Consider the following 21,781-nt stretch of genomic DNA (forward strand, 5'->3'; position numbering starts at 1 on the left):
CCCTATTTCCTCCGGGATTGGCTCTGGCCGCCCTGGCCCTTCTGGTGCTGCTGCTTCACCTGCGCCAGGATGTCCCGGATCTTGCGCTGAGCCATCTGGGAATGACAGCCGGGGATTCGTGGAACGCCGCAACCGCCCCCAGGCTGCTCCCGGCCCCGCCCGGCTCCCCTGTCAAACCCCCTTCATTCCAAAGGGGAATCCCGCTCCCAAATCCCGCTCCCAAATCCCGCTCCCAAATCAATCCCGCTCCCAAATCAATCCCGCTCCCAAATCAATCCCGCTCCCAAATCAATCCCGCTCCCAAATCCCACTCCCAAATCCCGCTCCCAAATCCCACTCCCAAATCCCGCTCCCAAATCCCACTCCCAAATCCCGCTCCCAAATCCCGCTCCCAAATCCCGCTCCCAAATCAATCCCGCTCCCAAATCAATCCCGCTCCCAAATCCCGCTCCTGCCCCGAGGCTCTCCCGTGGGTTTTTTCTGGGAGTAACGGGTGGGATTCGTGGGATAACGACCAAAAATGTGCGGTGTGAGCAACCCCTGGGGAACCCCTGGAAAAGCCTTGGAGAACCCCTGGGGAAGCCCTGGATCACCCTGGATCACGCCGGGATCACCCTGGGATCACCCCGGGATCACCCCTGGATCACCTGGGATGACCCAAGATCACCCCATGGATCACCCTGGATCACGCTGGGATCACCCCAGGATCGTCCCGGGACCACCTGGGATCACCTCAGGATCACGCCATGGATTGCCCCTGGATCACCCTGGATCACACCAGGATCACCCCTGGACCACCCAGGATCACCCAATGGATCACCCCTAGATCATCCCATGGATCACCCAAGATCACCCCATGGATCACCCCAGGATCACCCAGGATCACGCCGGGATCAACCCTTGATCACCCCGGGATCACCTCTGGATCACACCATTGATCACCCCATGGATCACCCCACTGATCACCCTGGATCACCCCATGGATCACCCCTGGATCAACCCTTGATCACCCCGGGATCACCCTGGATCACCCAGGATTATCCCAGATCACCCAGGATCACCCAGGATCACCCCATGGATCACCCCTGGATCAACCCTTGATCACCCTGGATCACCCCTGGATCACCCCGGATCACCCCTGGACCACCCAGGATCACCCCATGGATCACCCGGGATCACCCCATGGATCACCCCAAGATCACCCCATGGATCAACCCTTGATCACCCCGGGATCACCCTGGATCACCCAGGATCACCCCAGGATCACCCCACTGACCACCCCGGATCACCCCAGAATCTCTGCAGGATCACTTGGGATCGCCCCAGGATCACCCCATGGATCACCCCAAGATCACCCCATGGATCAACCCTTGATCACCCCGGGATCACCCTGGATCACCCAGGATCACCCCAGGATCACCCCACTGACCACCCCGGATCACCCCAGAATCTCTGCAGGATCACTTGGGATCGCCCCAGGATCACACCATGGATCACCCTGGATCACCCCAGATCACAGCAGGATCACCCCAGATCGCCCGGGATCGCCCCAGGATCACACCATGGATCACCTGGGATCACCCCGGATCGCCCGGGATCACACCATGGATCACCCTGGATCACCCAGGATCGCCCGGGATCGCCCCAGGCCGTACCTGGCTGGCGTAGAAGTGCCCGATGATCTTGACGATGACCTGCTCGTTCTCGTCCGGCGTCTGCTCCCGCGGCACCACCACCTCGGCCGCCGTCAGGTTCTGCAGCTCGTTCACCTGCCGGGACACGCGGCGGGATGAGCCCCGCGGGGAACGCCGGCCGTGATCCCGGCAATCCCGGCCCCGCTCCCACTCACGGTCTTGCCGCCCTTGCCGATGACGCGGCCGGCGGCCGAGGCCGGCACGCGGATGTGCGTCTCCAGCTTCACCTCCTCCTTGGGCCCGAAGAAGTTCTCCTCCTTCAGCTTCCCGTAAATCCTGCCCTGCGCCTGGAGAGGGACGGAGTCGGGAATGTCCCACCCCGAGCTCCATCCCGGGATTTGGGATCCCGTAAGATCCCGCTTCTTTGGAATTCCAAACCCGTTTGGCCCCTGGGAGCAGGGAGTCGGGAATGTCCCACCCCGAGCTCCATCCCGGGATTTGGGATCCCGTAAGATCCCGCTTCTTTGGAATTCCAAACCCGTTTGGCCCCTGGGAGCAGGGAGTTGGGAATATCCCACCCTGAGCTCCACTCCTGGATTTGGGATTCCATAAAATCCCAGTTCTTTGGAATTCCAAACCCGTTTGGTCCCTGGGAGCAGGGAGTCGGGAATGTCCCACCCCAAACCCCACTCCTGGATTTGGGATCCCGTAAGATCCCGCTTCTTTGGAATTCCAAACCCGTTTGGCCCCTGGGAGCAGGGAGTTGGGAATATCCCACCCTGAGCTCCACTCCTGGATTTGGGATTCCATAAAATCCCGGTTCTTTGGAATTCCAAACCCGTTTGGCCCCTGGGAGCAGGGAGTCGGGAATGTCCCACCCGGAGCTCCATCCTGGGATTTGGGATCCCGTAAGATCCCGGTTCTTTGGAATTCCAAACCCGTTTGGCCCCTGGGAGCAGGGAGTTGGGAATATCCCACCCTGAGCTCCACTCCTGGATTTGGGATTCCATAAAATCCCGGTTCTTTGGAATTCCAAACCCGTTTGGCCCCTGGGAGCAGGGAGTCGGGAATGTCCCACCCCAAACCCCATCCCTGGATTTGGGATCCCGTAAGATCCCGGTTCTTTGGAATTCCAAACCCGTTTGGTCCCTGGGAAAGCCGATCCTGGGATTGCCCGGCTGTGGATTGGGGTTCAGCTGGGGTCACCCCCTGCCCTCCCTGCCCCACGTCCCCCAGGAGGTGACAGCGGTGACAACCTTGAACTGCGCCTCGGGCGGGCCGGTGATCACCACCATGCGCACCTTGGAGTCCGGCGTCTCCGGGGGCGCGATCTGCAACGGCACGGACACGGATGGACACGGATGGACACGGCACGGACACGGATGGACACGGCACGGACACGGCACGGACACGGGATGGACACGGGTGGACATGGATGGACACGGGATGGACACGGGATGGACATGGATGGACATGGGATGGACACGGGATGGACATGGGATGGACACGGGATGGACATGGATGGACATGGGATGGACACGGGATGGACACAGACAGACACGGGATGGACACGGGATGGACACGGGATGGACACAGATGGACATGGGACGGACACGGGATGGACATGGATGGACATGGGACGGACACGGGATGGACATGGATGGACACGGGATGGACATGGATGGACATGGGACGGACACGGGATGGACACGGGATGGACATGGATGGACACGGGATGGACATGGATGGACACGGGACGGACACGGGACAGACACGGGATGGACATGGATGGACACGGGACAGACATGGATGGACACGGGATGGACATGGGATGGACATGGATGGACACGGGATGGACATGGGATGGACATGGATGGACACGGGATGGACATGGACTGACACGGGATGGACACGGGACGGACACGGGATGGACACGGATGGACACGGATGGACACGGGACAGACACAGAATGGACATGGGACAGACATGGGATGGACACGGGATGGACACGGCGCTGCAGCCCTGCCCGGGCTTCCTGGGGCTTTTCCTGGGAAAAACGGGACAGCTGGGGACAGAGGGACACCAGAGGGACACCGAGGGACACCAAGGGACACCAGAGGGACACCAGAGGGACACCGAGGGACACCAGAGTGAAACCGAGGGCCACCGAGGGCCACCAAGGGCCACCGAGGGCCACCGAGGCCATGCCCACCTTGATGGAGGCGCTGGCGAAGCGCGAGAGCTGCTTGATGTGCTGGCCCTTCTTGCCGATGATGGCCCCGACCGCCTGCGCCGGGATGAACACGTGCACCGTCTCCTGCTCGGGGGGCTGCGGGACGGACCGGGGCCGGGGTCACCGTTTGGGGACAGGGTCACCGTGTGGGGACAGGGTCACCGTTTGGGGTCAGGGTCACCGTGTGGGGACAGGGTCACCGTTTGGGGACAGGGTCACCGTTTGGGGCCGGGGTCACCGTCTGGGGACAGGGTCACCGTTTGGGGACGGGGTCACCGTGTGGGGTCAGGGTCACCGTTTGGGGTCAGGGTCACCGTTTGGGGCCGGGGTCACCGTTTGGGGTCAGGGTCACCGTTTGGGGCCGGGGTCACCGTGTGGGGACAGGGTCACCGTTTGGGGTCAGGGTCACCGTTTGGGGTCATTGTCACCATTTGGGGTCAGGGTCACCGTTTGGGGTCAGGGTCACCGTGTGGGGACAGGGTCACCGTTTGGGGACGGGGTCACCGTGTGGGGTCAGGGTCACCGTTTGGGGTCATTGTCACCGTTTGGGGCCGGGGTCACCGTGTGGGGACAGGGTCACCGTTTGGGGTCAGGGTCACCGTTTGGGGCCGGGGTCACCGTTTGGGGTCAGGGTCACCGTTTGGGGTCATTGTCACCATTTGGGGTCAGGGTCACCGTTTGGGTCATTGTCACTGTTTGGGATCATTGTCACTGTTTGGGTCACTGCCACTGCTTGGGGTCATTGTCACTGTTTGGGTCACTGTCACCATTTGGGGACAGTGTCATGTCCCCGAGCCGGGAGCAGGAGCTGCCAGGGGTCACTGCCCATCCCGGGGGTTCCATGGGGAATGTCGCCGCTGGAATTGGGGTCACTGCCCATCCCGGGGGTTCCATAGGGAGCGTCCCCGCTGGAATTGGGGCCACTGCCCATCCCGGGGGTTCCATGGGGAACGTCCCCAGGGGTCACTGCCCATCCCAGGGGTTCCATGGGGAATGTCCCCACTGGAATTGGGGTCACTCACCAGGAAGGAGCTGTAGGGAGCAGCCCCGGAGACGCCGCTCGGGGGCGGCGGCACCGCCGTGGAGGAGGCCGGGAAGAGCCCGACAGCGGCCAGGTTCAAGCCGGGAATGAGGTGGGACTGCAGCTGGGGGGACCAAAGTGTGGGGTCAGGGCTTGGGAGTGAATTGAGAGAACCAAAATATGGGGTCAGGGATTGGGAGTGAACAGAGGAACCAAAATATGGGGTCAGGGATTGGGATTGAGTTGAGGGAACCAAAATATGGGGTCAGGGCTTGGGAGTGAACAGAGGAACCTAAATATGGGGTCAGGGATTGGGGTTGAATTGAGAGAACCAAAATATGGGGTCAGGGATTGGGATTGAGTTGAGGGAACCAAAATATGGGGTCAGGGCTTGGGAGTGAACAGAGGAACCTAAATATGGGGTCAGGGATTGGGGTTGAATTGAGAGAACCAAAATATGGGGTCAGGGATTGGGATTGAGTTGAGGGAACCAAAATATGGGGTCAGGGATTGAATTGAGGGTAGAAATGGGATCGGGGATGGGGGGGACTGGAGTGAGGGTAGAAATGGGATCAGGGATGGGGGGATTGAATTGAGGGTAGAAATGGGATCGGGGATGGGGGGATTGAAGTGAGGGTAGAAATGGGATCAGGGATGGGGGGACTGACCTAAGGGTAGAAATGGGATCGGGGATGGGGGGATTGAAGTGAGGGTAGAAATGGGATCGGGGATGGGGGCATGGTGCCGGGGAGGAGCGGGCGCAGGTTTATGGGATCCCCGCCGGCCGGCCCCACTCACGCTCATGGCGGCCACGTCGTTCTCGTAGGCCTCGCGCACTTTCTTCATGATCTCCTGCTCGGCGCGGCAGCAGCTCTCGGGGCAGCCCTTCACCGTGATGGTGCGCTCGGGGTTGTACAGGGTCAGCTCCTGCAGCCTGGGGACACCGGGAGTGGGGACACCGGGAATGGGGACACCGGGAATGGGGACACCGGCCATGGGGACACCGGCCATGGGGACACCGGGAATGGGGACACCAGGAATGGGGACACCAGGAATGGGGACACCGGCCATGGGGGGATTGGGGACACGTCCAGGGGGGACGTGGACACATCCAGGGGGACAGGGACACGCCCAGGGGGACGGGGACACACCTGGGGACAGGGCCAGGGGACAGGGACACACCCAGGGACACACCTAGGGGACAGGGACATGGCCTGGGGACACGCCCAGGGGATGGGGACACGCCCAGGGGATGGGGACACGCCCAGGACACCCCAAAGCGGTGGGAAGGTCCCCAGAGGGGATGGGAAAGGGGAGCACAGAAAATCCAACACCCAGGATTCCCCGGAGAACTTTGGGGACTGAAACCTCTGCCCCCATCCCCGTCCTGCCTCCTCCTCCTCCTCCTCCTCCTGCTCCTCCTCCTCCTCCTCCTCCTCCTCCTCCTCCTCCTCCTCCTCCTCCCCCGGCGTGAGGAGCTCCGGGCCCGTCCTTACGAGGAAATGGTGATCTTGGTCTCCGTGTCCTGCTCCACCTTCTTGAGGTTCCGGCCCTCTTTGCCGATCAGGCGCCCCACAAAGTTGTTGTGGGCCAGGATCTTCAGGGGGACCTCGTCAGCCCTGGGAACGGGATGGGAACGGGAGCGGGATGGGAATGGGAATTGGAATGGGAACGGGAACGGGAACGGGAGCGGGATGGGAATGGGAATGGGGAAGGGAATGGAGAAGGGAATGGAGAAGGGAATGGGAATGGGAACAGGAATGGGAACGGGAACGGGAATGGGAGCGGGATGGGAATGGGAATGGGAATGGAGAAGGGAATGGGAACGGGAATGGGAACAGGATGGGAATGGGAATGGGAATGGGAATGGGAATGGGAATGGAAGGAAAACCCTACAGAAGGGATTAGGGCAGATGGGAAAAGGGAAAAGCCCCACAGGAGGAAATATGGCAGCTGGAAACAGGGAGAAAAACCCAAAAGGAGGGATAGTGGAACCTGGGAAAGGGGGGAAAACCCAAAAGGAGGGAAAACCCAAAAGGAGGGAAAACCCAAAAGGAAGGAAAAACCCAAAAGGAGGGAAAACCCAAAAGGAGGGATTGTGGGAACTGGGAAAGGAGGGAAAACCCAGAAGGTGGAACCTGGGACAGGAGGGGCTGGCACAGAGGGCTGGCCAGGGGAAGCCCAAACCCCAAGGTTTGGAATCGCCAAACTGGGAATTCCTGGGGCACAGGGCCGGGAGGATCTGGGGTGGGATCTGCGGGGCTCTCACGTCTTGGTGTCCTTGGCCTCCTTGTGCATGATGTCCAGGATCATCCTGCAGGCGGCCGAGCAGCCCTCGGGCGTGGAGTGGATGCTGATGGCCTTCTCGGCCGCGCCCGCGTTCTCCTTCCGGTGCACGTCGATCCTAAAAACCGCGGGAAGGGCGCTGGGAGAGGCCCTGGAGCTCCCGGCCTCCCCAAAAGTCACATCCCAGCACGAGGAGGGAAACCGAGGCGGGGTGTTCCGCACGCATGCAGGGGTTGGCGGAAATCCCCAAAATCCCAAAGGGATTTGAAGCAGTGGGAGGGGGGTGAGGGAGCAGCACCGGCTGTGGGGTGGGATGGGGTGTCCAGCACCTCAAATCCCAAAGAAATCCTGGATTGGGGTGGCCAGCACCTCAAATCCCAAAGAAATCCTGGACTGGGGTGGCCAGCACCTCAAATCCCAAAGAAATCCTGGATTGGGGTGGCCAGCACCTCAAATCCCAAAGAAATCCTGGATTGGGGTGGCCAGCACCTCAAATCCCAAAGAAACATTTCTGGAGAATCCCTGGAGAACTTCTGGAGAACCTCTGGAGAACCCCTGGAGAACCCCAGGAGAACCCGTGGAGAAACCCTGGACAACCTCTGGAAAACGCCTGGAGAATTCTGGAGAACCCCTGGAGAACCTCTGGAGAATTCTGTAGAACCCCTGGACAACCTCTGGAGAATGCCCGGAGAATTCTGTAGAACCCCTGGAGAACCTCTGGAGAACCCCTGGATCACCCCTGGAGAATTCTGTAGAACCCCTGGAGAACCTCTGGAGAACCCCTGGATCACCCCTGGAGAATTCTGTAGAACCCCTGGAGAACCTCTGGAGAACCCCTGGATCACCCCTGGAGAATTCTGTAGAACCCCTGGACAACCTCTGGATCACCCCTGGAAAAGCCCTTGTAGAACTCCTGAAGAACCTCTGGATCACCCCTGGAAAAGCCTTGGAGAACTCCTGAAGAACCTCTGGAGAACCCCTGGAGAACTCCTGGAAAAGCCTTGGGGAACTGAAGAACCTCTGGATCCCCCCGGATCCCCCCGGATGCCCCCGGATCCCCCCGCAGCGGCTCACTTGGACTGGGTCTGCTTGGTGATGTTGCGGATGGTGGCCCCCTCCTTGCCGATGATGGCCCCCACGAACTGGGTGGGCACCAGGAGCCGCAGGGGCACGTCCGGGGGCGGCGGCGGCTTCGGGGGCGCCCCCGCGGGCGGCGGGGATCCCGGCCGGGCCCCGGCGCGCGCCCCGGCGCCGCCCCGGCGCCCGTTCTCGGGCTGCTCGTCGGGGATGTAGGAGACCTTGAGCGCGTGGCTCTCCAGCTGGTGCCCGTTGAGCTTCAGGATGGCTCTGGGGGGAGACGCCGGGATCGGGGCCGCGCCGCGCTGCCCGGGAGCCGGGCGGCCCCGAAAGGGCCGGGCCGGGCTCCAGGAGGGGAAATCGCCCGGAGGGTTTCATGGGGAAACTGCCCCGGCGTTCCCGGGGAGGGAGAGATTCCCAAATCCCTTCTGAGGGATGGAGTGAGATCCCAAATCCCTGTCCCAAAATCCCCTCACAGGGAGAGATTCCCAAATCCCTTCTGAGGGATGGAGTGAGATCCCAAATCCCTGTCCCAAAATCCCCTCACAGGGAGAGATTCCCAAATCCCTTCTGAGGGATGGAGTGAGATCCCAAATCCCTGTCCCAAAATCCCCTCACAGGGAGAGATTCCCAAATCCCTTCTGAGGGATGGAGTGAGATCCCAAATCCCTGTCCCAAAATCCCCTCACAGGGAGAGATTCCCAAATCCCTTCTGAGGGATGGAGTGAGATCCCAAATCCCTGTCCCAAAATCCCCTCACAGGGAGAGATTCCCAAATCCCTTCTGAGGGATGGAGTGAGATCCCAAATCCCTGTCTCAGGAGGAATCCCGTGTAGGGTGAGATTCCCAAATCCCTTCTGAGGGATGGAGTGAGATCCCAAATCCCTGTCTCAGCAGGAATCCCGTGTAGGGTGAGATTCCCAAATCCCTTCTGAGGGATGGAGTGAGATCCCAAATCCCTGTCCCAAAATCCCCTCACAGAGAGAGATTCCCAAATCCCTTCTGAGGGATGGAGTGAGATCCCAAATCCCTGTCCCAGCAGGAATCTGACACAGAGAGAGATTCCCAAATCTCTGAGGGATCGAGTGAGATCCCAAATCCCTGAGGGATCAAATGAGATCCCAAATCCCTGTCCCAAAATTCCCACACAGGGAGTGATTCCCAAATCCCTTCTGAGGGATCGAGTGAGATCCCAAATCCCTGTCCCAAAGCTCCCACACAGGGACTGGCTCCCAACTCTCCCCTCCCTCCTGCGGGATGGAGCGGGCGATCCCAAATCCCCGCGGGTTCCCAAATCCCCACAGGCTCCCAAATCCCCATGGGTTCCCAAATCCTGTGAGTTCCCAAATCCCTGCAAGTTCCCAAATCTCCATGAATTCCCAAATCCCCATGGGTTCCCAAGTCCCCACGGGTTCCCAAATCCCCATGAATTCCCAAATCCCCGCAAGTTCCTAAATCCCTGCAAGTTCCCAAATCCCCACAGGTTCCCAAATCCCCGCGGGTTCCCAAATCCCCATGGGTTCCCAAATCCCTGCAAGTTCCCAGGTCTCCACGGGTTCCCAAATCCCCATGAATTCCCAAATCCCTGCAAGTTCCCAAATCTCCATGAATTCCCAAATCCCCATGGGTTCCCAAATCCCCGCGGGTTCCCAAATCCCCATGAATTCCCAAATCCCTGCAAGTTCCCAGGTCTCCACGGGTTCCCAAATCCCCATGAATTCCCAAATCCCTGCAGGTTCCCAAATCCCCGCGGCGCTCCCGGCACGCGGCGCTGGCAGCTGTCGATAGATGGGGCTGGCAGCCGGAGCAGGGATTCAGGCTCCGCTCCCTTCCCGCATTCCCGCCGACATTCCCGGCTCCAGGAATTGGGCACCGACTCCTTCCAGCAAAGAAAACTCCCTAAACTTCCCCTAAACCCCCCAAAAACCCCAAAACCCCAAAACTGAGAGAGCCGAGGTTTGTCCTGCTGGGAGGAAAAGCTGGGAATGATCCCCTGACAGCTCCGGGACATTTCTCCCCATTTTTCGGGGGGCAGAATTCCCAAAGTCATGGAAGCACCAGGAAATCCCAACTTTTGCTCCAGCAAAAAGTTCGAGTTTTACTCCCTGAGCTGCCGAGAAAACCCCAAAAATTTGGAATTCTGCCCCAAGGCGGAGGAAAATCGATCAGATTTAAGGGGTGTCCTCAAGGATTTGCTGGTTTTGGTGGAATCTTGGGATCTGGGGAAATGGGAAATCCTTTCTCCTGCAGGTGGGGAAGGGAGGGAATTCCCGAATTCCCAAATAATTCCCGGATTCCCAGGGCACTCACTGCCGGGTCTGCTCCCGGTTGGCGTAGGTGACGTTCACCACGGCGGTCTCGCTGTCCGTGTTCACTGCGGGAATTCGGGAAAAGAGGCAGGGATTAGGGAAAAGGAGCCGGGAATTTGGGAAAAGGAGACGGGAATTTGGGAAAAGAGGCAGGGATTAGGGAAAAGGAGCTGGGAATTTGGGAAAAGGAGACGGGAATTTGGGAAAAGGAGCTGGGAATTCGGGAAGAGGAATCAAGAATTTGGGAAAAGGAGCTGGGAATTCGGGAAAAGAGGCAGGGATTAGGGAAAAGGAGCTGGGAATTTTGGAAAAGGAGATGGAAATTTGGGAAAAGGAATCAAGAATTTGGGAAAAGAGGCAGGGATTAGGGAAAAGGAGCTGGGAATTTGGGAAAAGGAATCCGGAATTCAGGAAAAGAGAGAGGGGTCAGGTTTTTATTCCTGCCTGAAAAGGGGCAGGAATCCCCAAAATCCAGGTTTTATTCCCTGCAGAAATCCCCAAAATCCAGGTTTTATTCCCTGCAGAAATCCCCAAAATCCAGGTTTTATTCCTTCCTTTCCCTGAAACGGGGCAGAATCCCCAAAATCTGGATTAGATTCCCAAAATCTGGGATTTATTCCCTCTTCCTGCTGAAACGGGGCAGAAATTCCAGAAATCCAGGGTTTGCTCCCTTCTCCCTCTGAAACAGGGCAGAAATTCCTGAAATCTGGGTGAAATTCCCGAAATCCAGGTGAAATTCCCGAAATCCGGGTTTCCTCCCCTCCTACCTTGCTCGCAGCTCTCCACGGTGCCGTACTGGGCCAGCAGCCCGTCCAAAACCTGGGAAAAAGGGGAAAATCAATCCCGGGAAAACCCATCCACACCTCGGGGTCATCGGCATCGTTAGGAATTCCCTCAGGATAATTAAGAATTCCCTCAGGATTGTTAGGAATTCCCTCAGGTTCTTTAGGAATTCCCTCAGGATCGTTAGGAATTCCCTCAGGATCGTTAGGAATTCCCTCAGGACCGTTAAGAATTCCCTCAGGATCCTTAGGAATTCCCTCAGGATCATTAGGAATTCCCTCAGGACCGTTAAGAATTCCCTCAGGTTCTTTAGGAATTCCCTCAGGATCCTTAGGAATTCCCAAGCAATTGAGGCCGGGAAGCTCCAGCGGGAGGGCGAAGCAGAGGCAGGGAATTCCCAGCGGGAAGCGAGGATCCGTTTTATTCCCAGTGCAAGGGAGGAATCACAAATTCACGGGAATTCACAGGAGTTGGGAATTAACGGGAATTAAACGTTTTATTCCCAGTGCAAGGGAGGAATCACAAATTCTCGGGAATTCACGGGAATTGGGGCGGTGTCGCTTTCCCGGGATTTCCAGGCATGGTCCGGGGTAATTAAGAGCCAATTAACGACAGGGAGGAGGAAAATCCGGCTCTGATGCCGAGGGTGGAATCCCGGCGCGATCCCTGCCCTTACCTCCCATCGCAGCTGCGGCGGAATGTTCCGGATCTGGATTTTCCGGCTCCTGCAAGGATGGGAAAAGCGGAATTTGGGCTGGGGCACATCCCTGGATCTGAGCGAGCCCTAAAATCCCTGGTGGATCCCAGTTCCTTGTGGGGCTGGAATTGCACCGGGAGCGGAATTCCAGAATCCCTCCGGGAACAGAGCTCCAGAATCCTGCTGGAAGCAGAATTCCGGAATCCCTTTGGGAGCGGAATTCCAGAATTCCTCCATGAACAGAATTCCAGAATCCCTCTGGGAACAGAGCTCCAGAATCCTGCTGGAAGCAGAATTCCGGAATCCCTTTGGGAGCGGAATTCCAGAATTCCTCCAGGAACAGAATTCCAGAATCCCTCTGGGAACAGAGCTCCAGAATCCTGCTGGAAGCAGAATTCCAGAATCTCTTTGGGAGCGGAATTCCAGAATTCCTCCAGGAACAGAATTCCAGAATCCCTCTGGGAGTGAAATTTCATAATCCCATCAGGAGCAGAATTGCAGAATTCCCCCGAAAGCAGAATTCCAGAATCCCTCTGGGAACAGAGTTCCAGGATCCTGCTGGGAGAGGAATTCCAGAATCCCTCCAAAAGCAGAATTCCAGAATCCCTCTGGGAACAGAGTTCCAGAATCCTGCTGGGAGAGGAATTCCAGAATTCCTCCAGGAACAGAATTCCAGGATCCTGCTGGGAGAGGAATTCCAGAATCCCTCCAGGAACAGAATTCCCGAACTCCTCTGGGTGTGAAATTCCAGAATCCCTTTGGGAGCAGAATTCCAGAATCCCTTTGGGAGTGGAATTCCTGAATTCCTCTGGGAGTGGAATTCCAGAATCCCTTTGGGAGCAGAATTCCAGAATTCCTCCCGACCCCGCTGGGCTCGGCTGCTCCCGAATCCGGCTCTTCCCGGCTCCCTTTTCCCAAACCAGCAGCTCCCGGTTTAATCCCGAGGTTTCACGGGAAAGTTTCTTCCAGAGCGGTTCCTCGTCCCGGCACAGATCCCAAAACAATTCCCAATGTCCCCACATCCCTGGATTTCCCCCTCCACCCCGATCCCTGGATAAAACCGGGATTAAAGCCGGCCCCAGCAGGAATATTCCGGATTTTGGGGAATTCCGCCCATTTGGGAGCAGCTGGGCTGAGCTGGAGCAGGAAAATCCCAAATGCGGATCCCGCCCGCGCCTCCCTCTGGGAACGATCCCAAAATCCTGGAATTCCCGGCTAATTGAGCCTCATTATGCGGGTGATTGACAGCTGTCACTCACACCTCGCTCAGATTTACGGTTCCTGGCATTCCGCCTGCCCCGGGGAATTCCCTCCATTCCCGGATTTCCAGCCCCTGCACAGCCGGGACAATTCCATCCAAATCCCATCCAGTCCCTTGGGATTTTCCTGCTCGGGGGATTTGGGGCTCCTTTGGTCGATTTCGGGGAGATTTTTATGGGAAGAGGAGCCACAGGAGGATCCCAAAATTCCCCTGGATGCGCTCCTGGGAAAGAAAACACAAAATCCCAGAAATTCCCACAGAAATATTTCTGGAATAGAAATCCCAAATCCCCCCTCGGGAGATCCCAGCTGGATGGGAGCCAGAAATTCCAAGGAATGTTTGGGATAAGGATGGACAGCCCTGGAGGAAAGGGGAAATCCCAAATTCCAGCTCCTTTTCCCAACCCCCGGCAGGTGAAGGCTCAGGAGTTTGGGATCCCTCGAGCTGGGAATTATTAGGATCGATTAATTAGGATCAATTAATTAGGATCGATTAATTAGGATCGATTAATTAGGATTGATTAATTAGGATTGATTAATTAGGATTGATTAATTAGGATTCTTGAACCGCAGGGAGCTCCCTGCGCAGCCAGGGCTGATCCCACGGCTCCGGAATTCTGCGGGAATCGAGGCAGAGCCGGAGCTCAGCTGGCGAAATTCCAGGAAAAGCGCGGAGCTGGGCTGGAGATCGGAGCCTCCCCGTGCCCCTCATCCAGAAAAAACCCGGAATTCCCAAAGTCTGGAGCACTAAAAGCAACATCTCCCGAGGCAGCAAGGAGGAAAATCGGGAATTCCTCCGGATCCCCTCGGCGTGGAGGGAGCAGGAGCCGGGAAGAGCCGGAATTTCCCTGTGGGGGCAGGTGGATCCCAAATCCCCCGGGATTCCCGGGAATTCTGGAGTCTGGGATTTCTGGAATGCTCGGAACCTGCGGGGACAGGTGGATCCCAAATCCCCCGGGATTCCCGGGAATTCTGGAGTCTGGGATTTCTGGAATGCTCAGAACCTGTGGGGACAGGTGGATCCCAAATCCCCCGGGATTCCCGGGAATTCTGGAGTCTGGGATTTCTGGAATGCTCAGAACCTGTGGGGACAGGTGGATCCCAAATCCCCCGGGATTCCCGGGAATTCTGGAGTCTGGGATTTCCAGGAGGTCGGGGCCGGGCGCTGATGGGAACGCGGAGCTTTGATCCCGCTCCGATCCCGGCTCCGACTGCGGGAGGAAACCTGGGAGCCTCTTTGGGAATGGGGCACCAGGAATTCCTGATGGGAATGGGACAGGAAGAATTCCTGATGGGAAAGGGACACCAGGAATTCCTGATGGGAAAGGGACACCAGGAATTCCCTGTGGGAACGGGACACCAGGAATTCCTGTGGGAATGGGACAGGAAGAATTCCTGAGAGAATGGGACACCAGGAATTCCTGTGGGAATGGGACACCAGGAATTCCCTGTGGGAATGAGAATGGAACACCAGGAATTCCCCATGGGAATGGGACAGGACACCAGGAATTCCCTGTGGGAATGGGACATGAAGAATTCCTGATGGGAATGGGACACCAGGAATTCCCTGTGGGAATGAGACACCAGGAATTCCTGACAGGAATGGAACACCAGGAATTCCCAATGGGAATCGGACATGAACAATTCCTGACAGGAATGGGACACCAGGAATTCCTGACAGGAATGGGACACCAGGAATTCCTGATGGGAACAGGACCCCAGGAATTCCCTGTGGGAATGAGAATGGAACACCAGGAATTCCCTGTGGGAATGGGACAGGACACCAGGAATTCCCTGTTCCCAGCAGAAATGGGACCCCAGGAATTCCCTGTGGGAATGGGACACCAGGAATTCCTGACAGGAACGGGACACCAGGAATTCCCAATGGGAATCGGACATGAACAATTCCTGACAGGAATGGGACACCAGGAATTCCCTGTGGGAATGGGACATAAAGAATTCCTGACAGGAATGGGACACCAGGAATTCCCTGTGGGAATGGGACACCAGGAATTCCCAATGGGAATCGGACATGAAGAATTCCTGACAGGAATGGAACACCAGGAATTCCCTGTTCCCAGCAGAAATGGGACCCCGGGAATTTCTCCCTTTCTCCATGAAAAGAACTCCTTGAAATCAGTGGAATCCCTTAAAAAAAAAAAAAAAAAAAGGCGGAAAATTCCCAAATCCCACCTGGATCAGAGGCACCTCCCGCTCCCAAATCCAGCAAACCTGGAAAAGAGGCGGAAAACCCCCGGAAAAAATCAGGGAAAACCCCCCCCAAAAAAAGCTGGAAAAGGAGCAGGGATCCCTCATCCAACGGGAATTCTCCCCAGAATTCCTGGAAAAATCCCTGGAAACTTCAGCACCGTCGGGAATTGGGGCTGGCAGGGGCAGAAATTCCCTTTTTTTTTTTGGGAATTTTTCATTTAAATCCCCAAAATTCCCAATTTCCAAAGGAGGAATTTCCCCCCATTCCCTCCCTGGATTCGTTTGCCTGAGCTTGAACCCAAATTCCGACAGAAATCCCATTGGAAAACCGGGATCAATCCCGGAAATCCCCGCTGGAATTCCAGAAATTCTCCTTTTCTCTCCCAAATCCCTCCCCCGTGCCTTCCAAATTTCCAATTTTCCCTGAAATCCCAGATTTTTTTGGGGTTTTTTCCCCACATTTCCCAGGGAGAAAGAAGGAAATAAAGGAATTTTCCTCACTTTTGGCCATTCCCAAATTGAATTTTCTCTCCCTGAGATCCGGAATTTGATGGAATTCCCAGATTTTCCAACTTCAGGGATGGGATTTAGGGATAAAAAATCCTCAAAGATTCGTTGAATTTTTTAAATTTTTTTGGGGTTAAAAATCCCCAAAAACCTCAGAATTCCCAATTTTTTTCAGTTCCCAGAAGTGGAAATCCGGGAGCAGCCGGGAATTGGGAGCTCAAAGGAATAAAAGAATTTTAATTTTTTTTTTTTTTTTTAAATTTATTCCCTTTTTTGCTCCTCAAAATTTCAATTTTTGAAATTTTTTTGTTGTTATATTTTTTTTTATAAAATCGAAATTTTGAAACTTGGATTAAAAGCAGAATTTTAGCCCCAAAATCCACCAGGATTTTCATTTTCCATGGAAAAAAAAAATCCCAATTTTTTTTTTTTTTGGTTCATTTTTGGTTCCATTTCCAGCAAATCCAACCCCAAAAGGGAGGAAAAAAAGCAAATTTTGGGGTGAAAAGTGACAAAAAAAGGAACCTCAATCTGAAACTGAATGTTTTTCGTTGGGAACAATTAATTCCAGGATTTTCCCTGTGGAAAATGAGGATTTTTTTCTGATGGGAATCCCAAGATTTGAAGGAAAATCCAAGGGAATTTTAGGATTTTTGGTTTTTTCCCAGCATTTCTCTGCCCTGAACTGAACTTTGATGCCACCGCAATCATTTAAAATATTAATTTTTATAATGATAATGAAAATGAATTCCCCGAGCACGACCCCAGGGAATTAAAATCCCTTTTAATTCCCATTTTTTTGGGGGTTAAAATCCATCCCAAACCCATCCCCCACATCCCCACCCAAGAACCTGAATTTGGAATTTTTATTCCCTTAAAAAAATAATTTCCCTTAAAACTTCCCCGGTGGCTCCAAACTGGAGAATTTTTTGGGGAGATTTTGGGCTTGAAAATTCCGACTTTCTCCCCAATTTTCCCATCAACAAAACCCAGGGAAAAACAATTCCCAAAAACCCAACAAAAGACCCCAAATGATCCCAAAATCTCTTTTTTTGTTGATTAAAATCCCATTTTTTTATCAATATCTCTTCACAATTTAAGGCTTTGAAGGAATTCTGCTGCAATAATTCCCCAAATAATGAAAATAATTGGGAGGATCCCAGGAATTAATCCCAAAAAAATCAATTTATTCCTCTTGGAGCCACGCACCCCAAATCCATTTTTTTTTCTTTTTTTTTTTGTGCTATTTTAACCCAATTTGGGGTTTTAAAATTGATTTTTTTGAATGTTTTGTTCAGGAGAGGTTTGAAAAATCGGGAATAAACGGAGAGGAAAGAATTCCTTGGGATTTTTTAGGAATTCCTTGGGATTTTTTAGGCACTAATGAATTAAAAACCACCCAAATTAAGGTTTTTTACATCATTATTTCCATTTTAACCTAAAGAAAAAAAACAATTTTGGGGTTTTTTTTGTTTTTTTTAAATAAATGAACTGGGAAGGGCGACCTGGCTCCTGACTCGTTTTCCCACATTTTTAAAGGGATCAAAAAAGAAGAAAAAAAAAAAAAAAAAAAAAAAAAAAGAATTAATCTCCGGTTTTGGGGGAGGGGAAAGGGGAGGAATTTCACTTTGGATCCCGAAATTCCTCCCCTCATTAACCATTTCCTGCTCCAAACTGGAAATTCCAGTCTGGAAAAATGAGAGGAGGATTCAAAAAAAAGAAAAAAAAAAACCAAAAAATAAAATAAAAAAAAAAAACCCAAAAATTCCTTTTTTAAGGCAGCGTCTCCCTCTTTTTCCCCGGGGATTGGAGCGGCCAAAATTCCCCCAAATTCCCCCCAAAAATTCCCATTTTCGGCTCCCAGCCCTCCCCAGTTGAAGGGAAATGCCCCAAAATCGCTTTTTTCCCACACCCAAAAGCACCAAATCCTTCCCCAAAATTCCCCAAAATTCCCTCCAAATATTCCAGGAGGGAAAAGTGGGAAAAAGGGAAAAGTGGGAAAAAGGGAAAAAGCGGCGCTGGCCCTTTAAGAGCAGCCCCGGAGTGGGGGACGCGGATTTTAACCCCAAAAAAACCCCAAAAAAACCCAAAAATGGGATTTTCCAGCCAATCCAAGCATTTTTAGGGATACCCAGGAGGAAAACAAATCCCAAAATATTTTAAAGTTGTTTTTTTTTTCCCCCCGCAGCGTTTCAAATCCCAGATGCCAAAGGAATATTCTCAGTTTTAGGGAATTTTTTTGGGGTAAAAAAGGGGGAAATCTGCTCCTCCCTCCCCGGATTATTGATTATCCAAAGTGGGAGGGGGAAAATGGGATTTTCCAGGGTTTTTTTACGGGATGTTTTTAACTTTTCATGGAATTCCATCCCAATATTCCCTTGGACACCGAAGCCAGAGTGAGAAAAATCGTTGGGGAGGGGGGAAAAAAAATAATAAAAATTAAAATTATCCCCCTAAAATCCAGGAATTGGGGCCGGGAAAACGGGGCTGGGGAATTCCCGGCTGGATTTGGGATCGCCCTTTCTGGGATCATCCCCCTCCCCATTTTTGGGAATTTTGAGGTGAGGCCAAAGGGGGCGATCCCAGAACGGGGCAGGGAAGGGAAAAGGAGGAATTTGGGGATTTTGGGGCTGGGATTTGGGGATTTGGGGGCGTTTGGGACCGGGATTTTTTTGGGAATTTGGGGCCGGGATTTTGGGGAGTTTAGGGCTGAGATTTGGGGGGTTTAGGGCTGAGATTTTGGGAATTTGGGGCTGGAATTTTGGGAATTTGGGGACAGGATTCTGGGAATTTGGGGCCGGGATTTTGGGGAATTTGGGGCCAGGATTTTGGGGACTTTGGGGCTGGGATTTTGGGGAGTTTAGGGCTGGGATTTGGGGCTGGAATTCTGGGAATTTGGGGCCAGGATTTGGGGCTGGAATTTTGGGAATTTGGGGCTGGGATTTAGGGAATTTGGGGCCGGGATTTGGAGCTGGAATTCTGGGAATTTGGGGCCAGGATTTTGGGAATTTGGGGCTGGGATTTGGGGCTGGAATTTTGGGAATTTGGGGCCGGGATTTAGGGAATTTGGGGCCGGGAAGAGCCGGCGTCGTTCCCTCCCCTCTTTTTTCCCCTTTGGAAAAGGCGCCTCCGTCACGTGGCGATGGATTCGGGTCCAACGTGGAATCTTTGGGATCGGGAATTCCGGGAATTCCGGGAATTCCGCGAGTTCGGGGGGTGAAAAACGGGGGGGGGGAGGGGAAATTCTGGGAAAAACCCCAAATGCGGGCGGGACTGGACGGATTTTCCGGGAATTCGGAGCGCGGGGAGGATTTTCCCGAGCGCTCCCGGCTCCAGCCGGGAACAACAAAGGCCAGGGAAGATGGAGAGGGATGGGCTGGGCGGGAGAGGCAGATCCTGGGAAACCCCAAAAGCGCCGCTTTTCCCCCCAAAAATCCCCGGAATTCAGCCAGGATTTCATCCCTGCCCGCCCCCAGCGGCCGCGTGCCGGTTTTGTTCTTTTGATCGCAGCAAAATTCACTTCTTAAAATCAGATTTTTTTTAAAAAAAATATTAATTTTTAAATTTTTTTTTTTCCCCTTCTCCTAAAAAACAAAGGATTTCTCCTCATTTCCCAGCCCAGGCACCAAAAGGAGCCGGGAAATTCTTCCACAAGTTTGGAAATCCCAGCCCAAACCCACCCAGCACCTTGGGCAGCACGTGGGGAATTATTTATTTCACCTTTTTCTCCCCTTTTTATTCTAATGAAAAACTCGCAGATTGAGTTTTCTTCGGGAAAAAAAAAAATCAATTAATTCATGAAATGTTTAATGAATTAATTAAACTCAGCTCGCTGGGGGTAAATCCCAGCCTAAAATCTCGGACACTTCTTCATTTTTCACATTTTTCGGTGGAATTTTTTGCCTTTTTTCCCTCCTATTTCCCCTCTCCCAGCGCTAATGAATAATTCCGATGATAAGGATTAAAAACCAATTAAAACCCAATTAAAATTCGATTAAAACTCCACCTTTACCTTTGCTTTTTGGGCACCGAGTGCTCGATCTCCAGCTGCTTCCCATGGAGCTCCACTTTCCCTAAAAACAGAACCCGGGTTGGAAAATCTGGGAGGAAAAACTCGGGATAAAGGGGAATTCCCGCGCGAAATTCATCCCAAATTCTCCCGAATTCCACCCAAATCCAGCCCTCGGCTCCTCACAAGTGGGATTTTTATGGAATTCGAGCTTCCAGGGGGGAGTGCTGCCTCTGGAATTGTTCCTCGGGAATATTTCATCCCTCGCTCCAGCCCGGAAGGATTCGAGGGATGAGATTTGGGGTTTGTTTTTATTTTTGGTGGATTTGGAGAATTTCCCCCCTTTTCTTTCAGCCCTCCAGGAAAAGTCTTTGGAGAAAATTCCCTCCCTTTTTTTCCCAGCGAAAGGCTCCGGTTTCGGGATTCCACAGGAATGGATTTCTCCCGGAAAACGGAGCAGGGTTCCCTCGCTGCTGGGTCATTCCATGATTTTTAATTTATTATTATTTTTTTTTTTTTTGTTCTAGAGGGGGGGAATAGTGAAGAAAAAGAATCAGACGGGGGAAGAGCCCGGGCGGAAGGAGATGGAGAGGACGGGAAAAAAAAAAAAAAAAAAAAATTTAAAAGCCCCCAAATCGCCGATTTGCTCCCAAATTTTCCCTCTTCCCGAGCTCTTCCCAGCATGGCGACCTCGCCCCCGGAGCGCGGCCCGGACCCGAACGGGAAAAGTCCGGGGGGCCGAGCCCCGGGCGGGGGGCGGCTCTTGGGGACCCCCGCCAGGCTCCGGGCTCGCTCCGTGTCCCCGTCCCGGGATTTTGGGGAAGGGACAAAAAACGGGGATCCCATGGATTGGAGGGGGGAGGGGCTGGGATTGGAGGGGGGGGGTCAGGAGGGATTTTGGGGGGTCGGGATTGGGGGGGTCCGGAGAGATTTGGGGGGGTCGGGATTTAGGGGTGGAGAGGGATTGCGGGGCGCGGGATTCGGGAGAGATTTCGGGGTCTGAGGGGATCGGGAGGGATGGAGGGGTCGGGATTTCGGGGGGCAGGAGGGATTGCGGGGGTCGGGATTTAGGGGGGGGCAGGAGGGGTTTCGAGGGCAGGAGGGGATTTCGGGGGGCAGGAGGGATTTCGGGGCTCGGGATTTAGGGGGGCAGGAGGGATTGCGGGGGTCGGGATTTAGGGGGGGCAGGAGGGGGTTTCGAGGGGCAGGAGGGGGTTTCGAGGGGCAGGAGGGGGTTTCGAGGGGCAGGAGGGCATTTCGGGGCTCGGGATTTCGAGGGGCAGGAGGGGATTTCGGGGTTCGGGATTTCGGGGGGCAGGAGGGATTGCGGGGGTCGGGATTTAGGGGGGCAGGAGGGGGTTTCGAGGGGCAGGAGGGCATTTCGGGGCTCGGGATTGATTTTGGGGCCGGGACTGAGGGGCCGGGAGGGACCGGCCGGGTCGGGATCCATCGAGGCTCGCGGTTTCGGGGGCCGGGAGGAGCCCGAGGGGGCTCGGAGGGGATGGGAGCGCCGGGGTTCGGGGATGATTTGGGGGTGATTGGGGGTGGGGGGATGCGGGGAAGGGCTCGGGTGCCTCACCCGAGAAAGTTTCGATGGCTTTCATGGCCCACTGCTCGTCGGGGCAGTCCACAAAGGCATAGCCGGACTTGACGAGGAAGTGCCCGCTGAAGGGGATCTGGTGCTCGGCGAACACTTTCTCCAGCTCGGCCGCGGTGACGCCCTCGGGCAGGTTCCCGATGTACAGCTTGTTCAT

At 54.6% G+C, this 21,781-nt stretch overlaps 1 protein-coding gene across 2 annotated transcripts; it reads right to left on the reverse strand.

The window, feature by feature from the left end:
- Nucleotides 1–2: 2 nt before the first annotated feature.
- Nucleotides 3–21,781, reverse strand: IGF2BP1 (insulin like growth factor 2 mRNA binding protein 1). Of its 2 annotated transcripts, XM_053965167.1 has the most exons (15): nucleotides 21,607–21,781; nucleotides 20,031–20,091; nucleotides 12,020–12,068; nucleotides 11,328–11,379; nucleotides 10,562–10,625; nucleotides 8,249–8,521; nucleotides 7,158–7,292; nucleotides 6,385–6,507; nucleotides 5,687–5,822; nucleotides 4,890–5,012; nucleotides 3,847–3,963; nucleotides 2,891–2,965; nucleotides 1,850–1,981; nucleotides 1,656–1,769; nucleotides 3–95 (listed from the first exon to the last, which is right to left on the reverse strand). In XM_053965167.1, the coding sequence occupies exons 1-15, from the start codon at nucleotides 21,779–21,781 to the stop codon at nucleotides 3–5; spliced, it is 1,722 nt and encodes a 573-aa protein (XP_053821142.1). The 2 variants fall into 2 exon arrangements, with proteins under 2 accessions (XP_053821142.1, XP_053821143.1); XM_053965168.1 differs by lacking the exons at nucleotides 7,158–7,292; nucleotides 8,249–8,521.

Source organism: Vidua chalybeata, chromosome 26 (genome assembly GCF_026979565.1).
Source record: "Vidua chalybeata isolate OUT-0048 chromosome 26, bVidCha1 merged haplotype, whole genome shotgun sequence".
Taxonomy (NCBI): Eukaryota; Metazoa; Chordata; class Aves; order Passeriformes; family Viduidae; genus Vidua; species Vidua chalybeata.

Bases quoted from the DNA above. Each gene is read 5' to 3' on its own strand.
- IGF2BP1 (XM_053965167.1), bottom strand. From the start codon at position 21,781: ATGAACAAGCTGTACATCGGGAACCTGCCCGAGGGCGTCACCGCGGCC. The intron at 10,626-11,327 runs GTAGGAGGGGAG...GAATTCCCGCAG, and splicing joins CGTGGAGAGCTGCGAGCAAG to TGAACACGGACAGCGAGACC. The intron at 3,964-4,889 runs GTGAGTGACCCC...TCCGTCCCGCAG, and splicing joins CTCCCTACAGCTCCTTCCTG to CCCCCCGAGCAGGAGACGGT.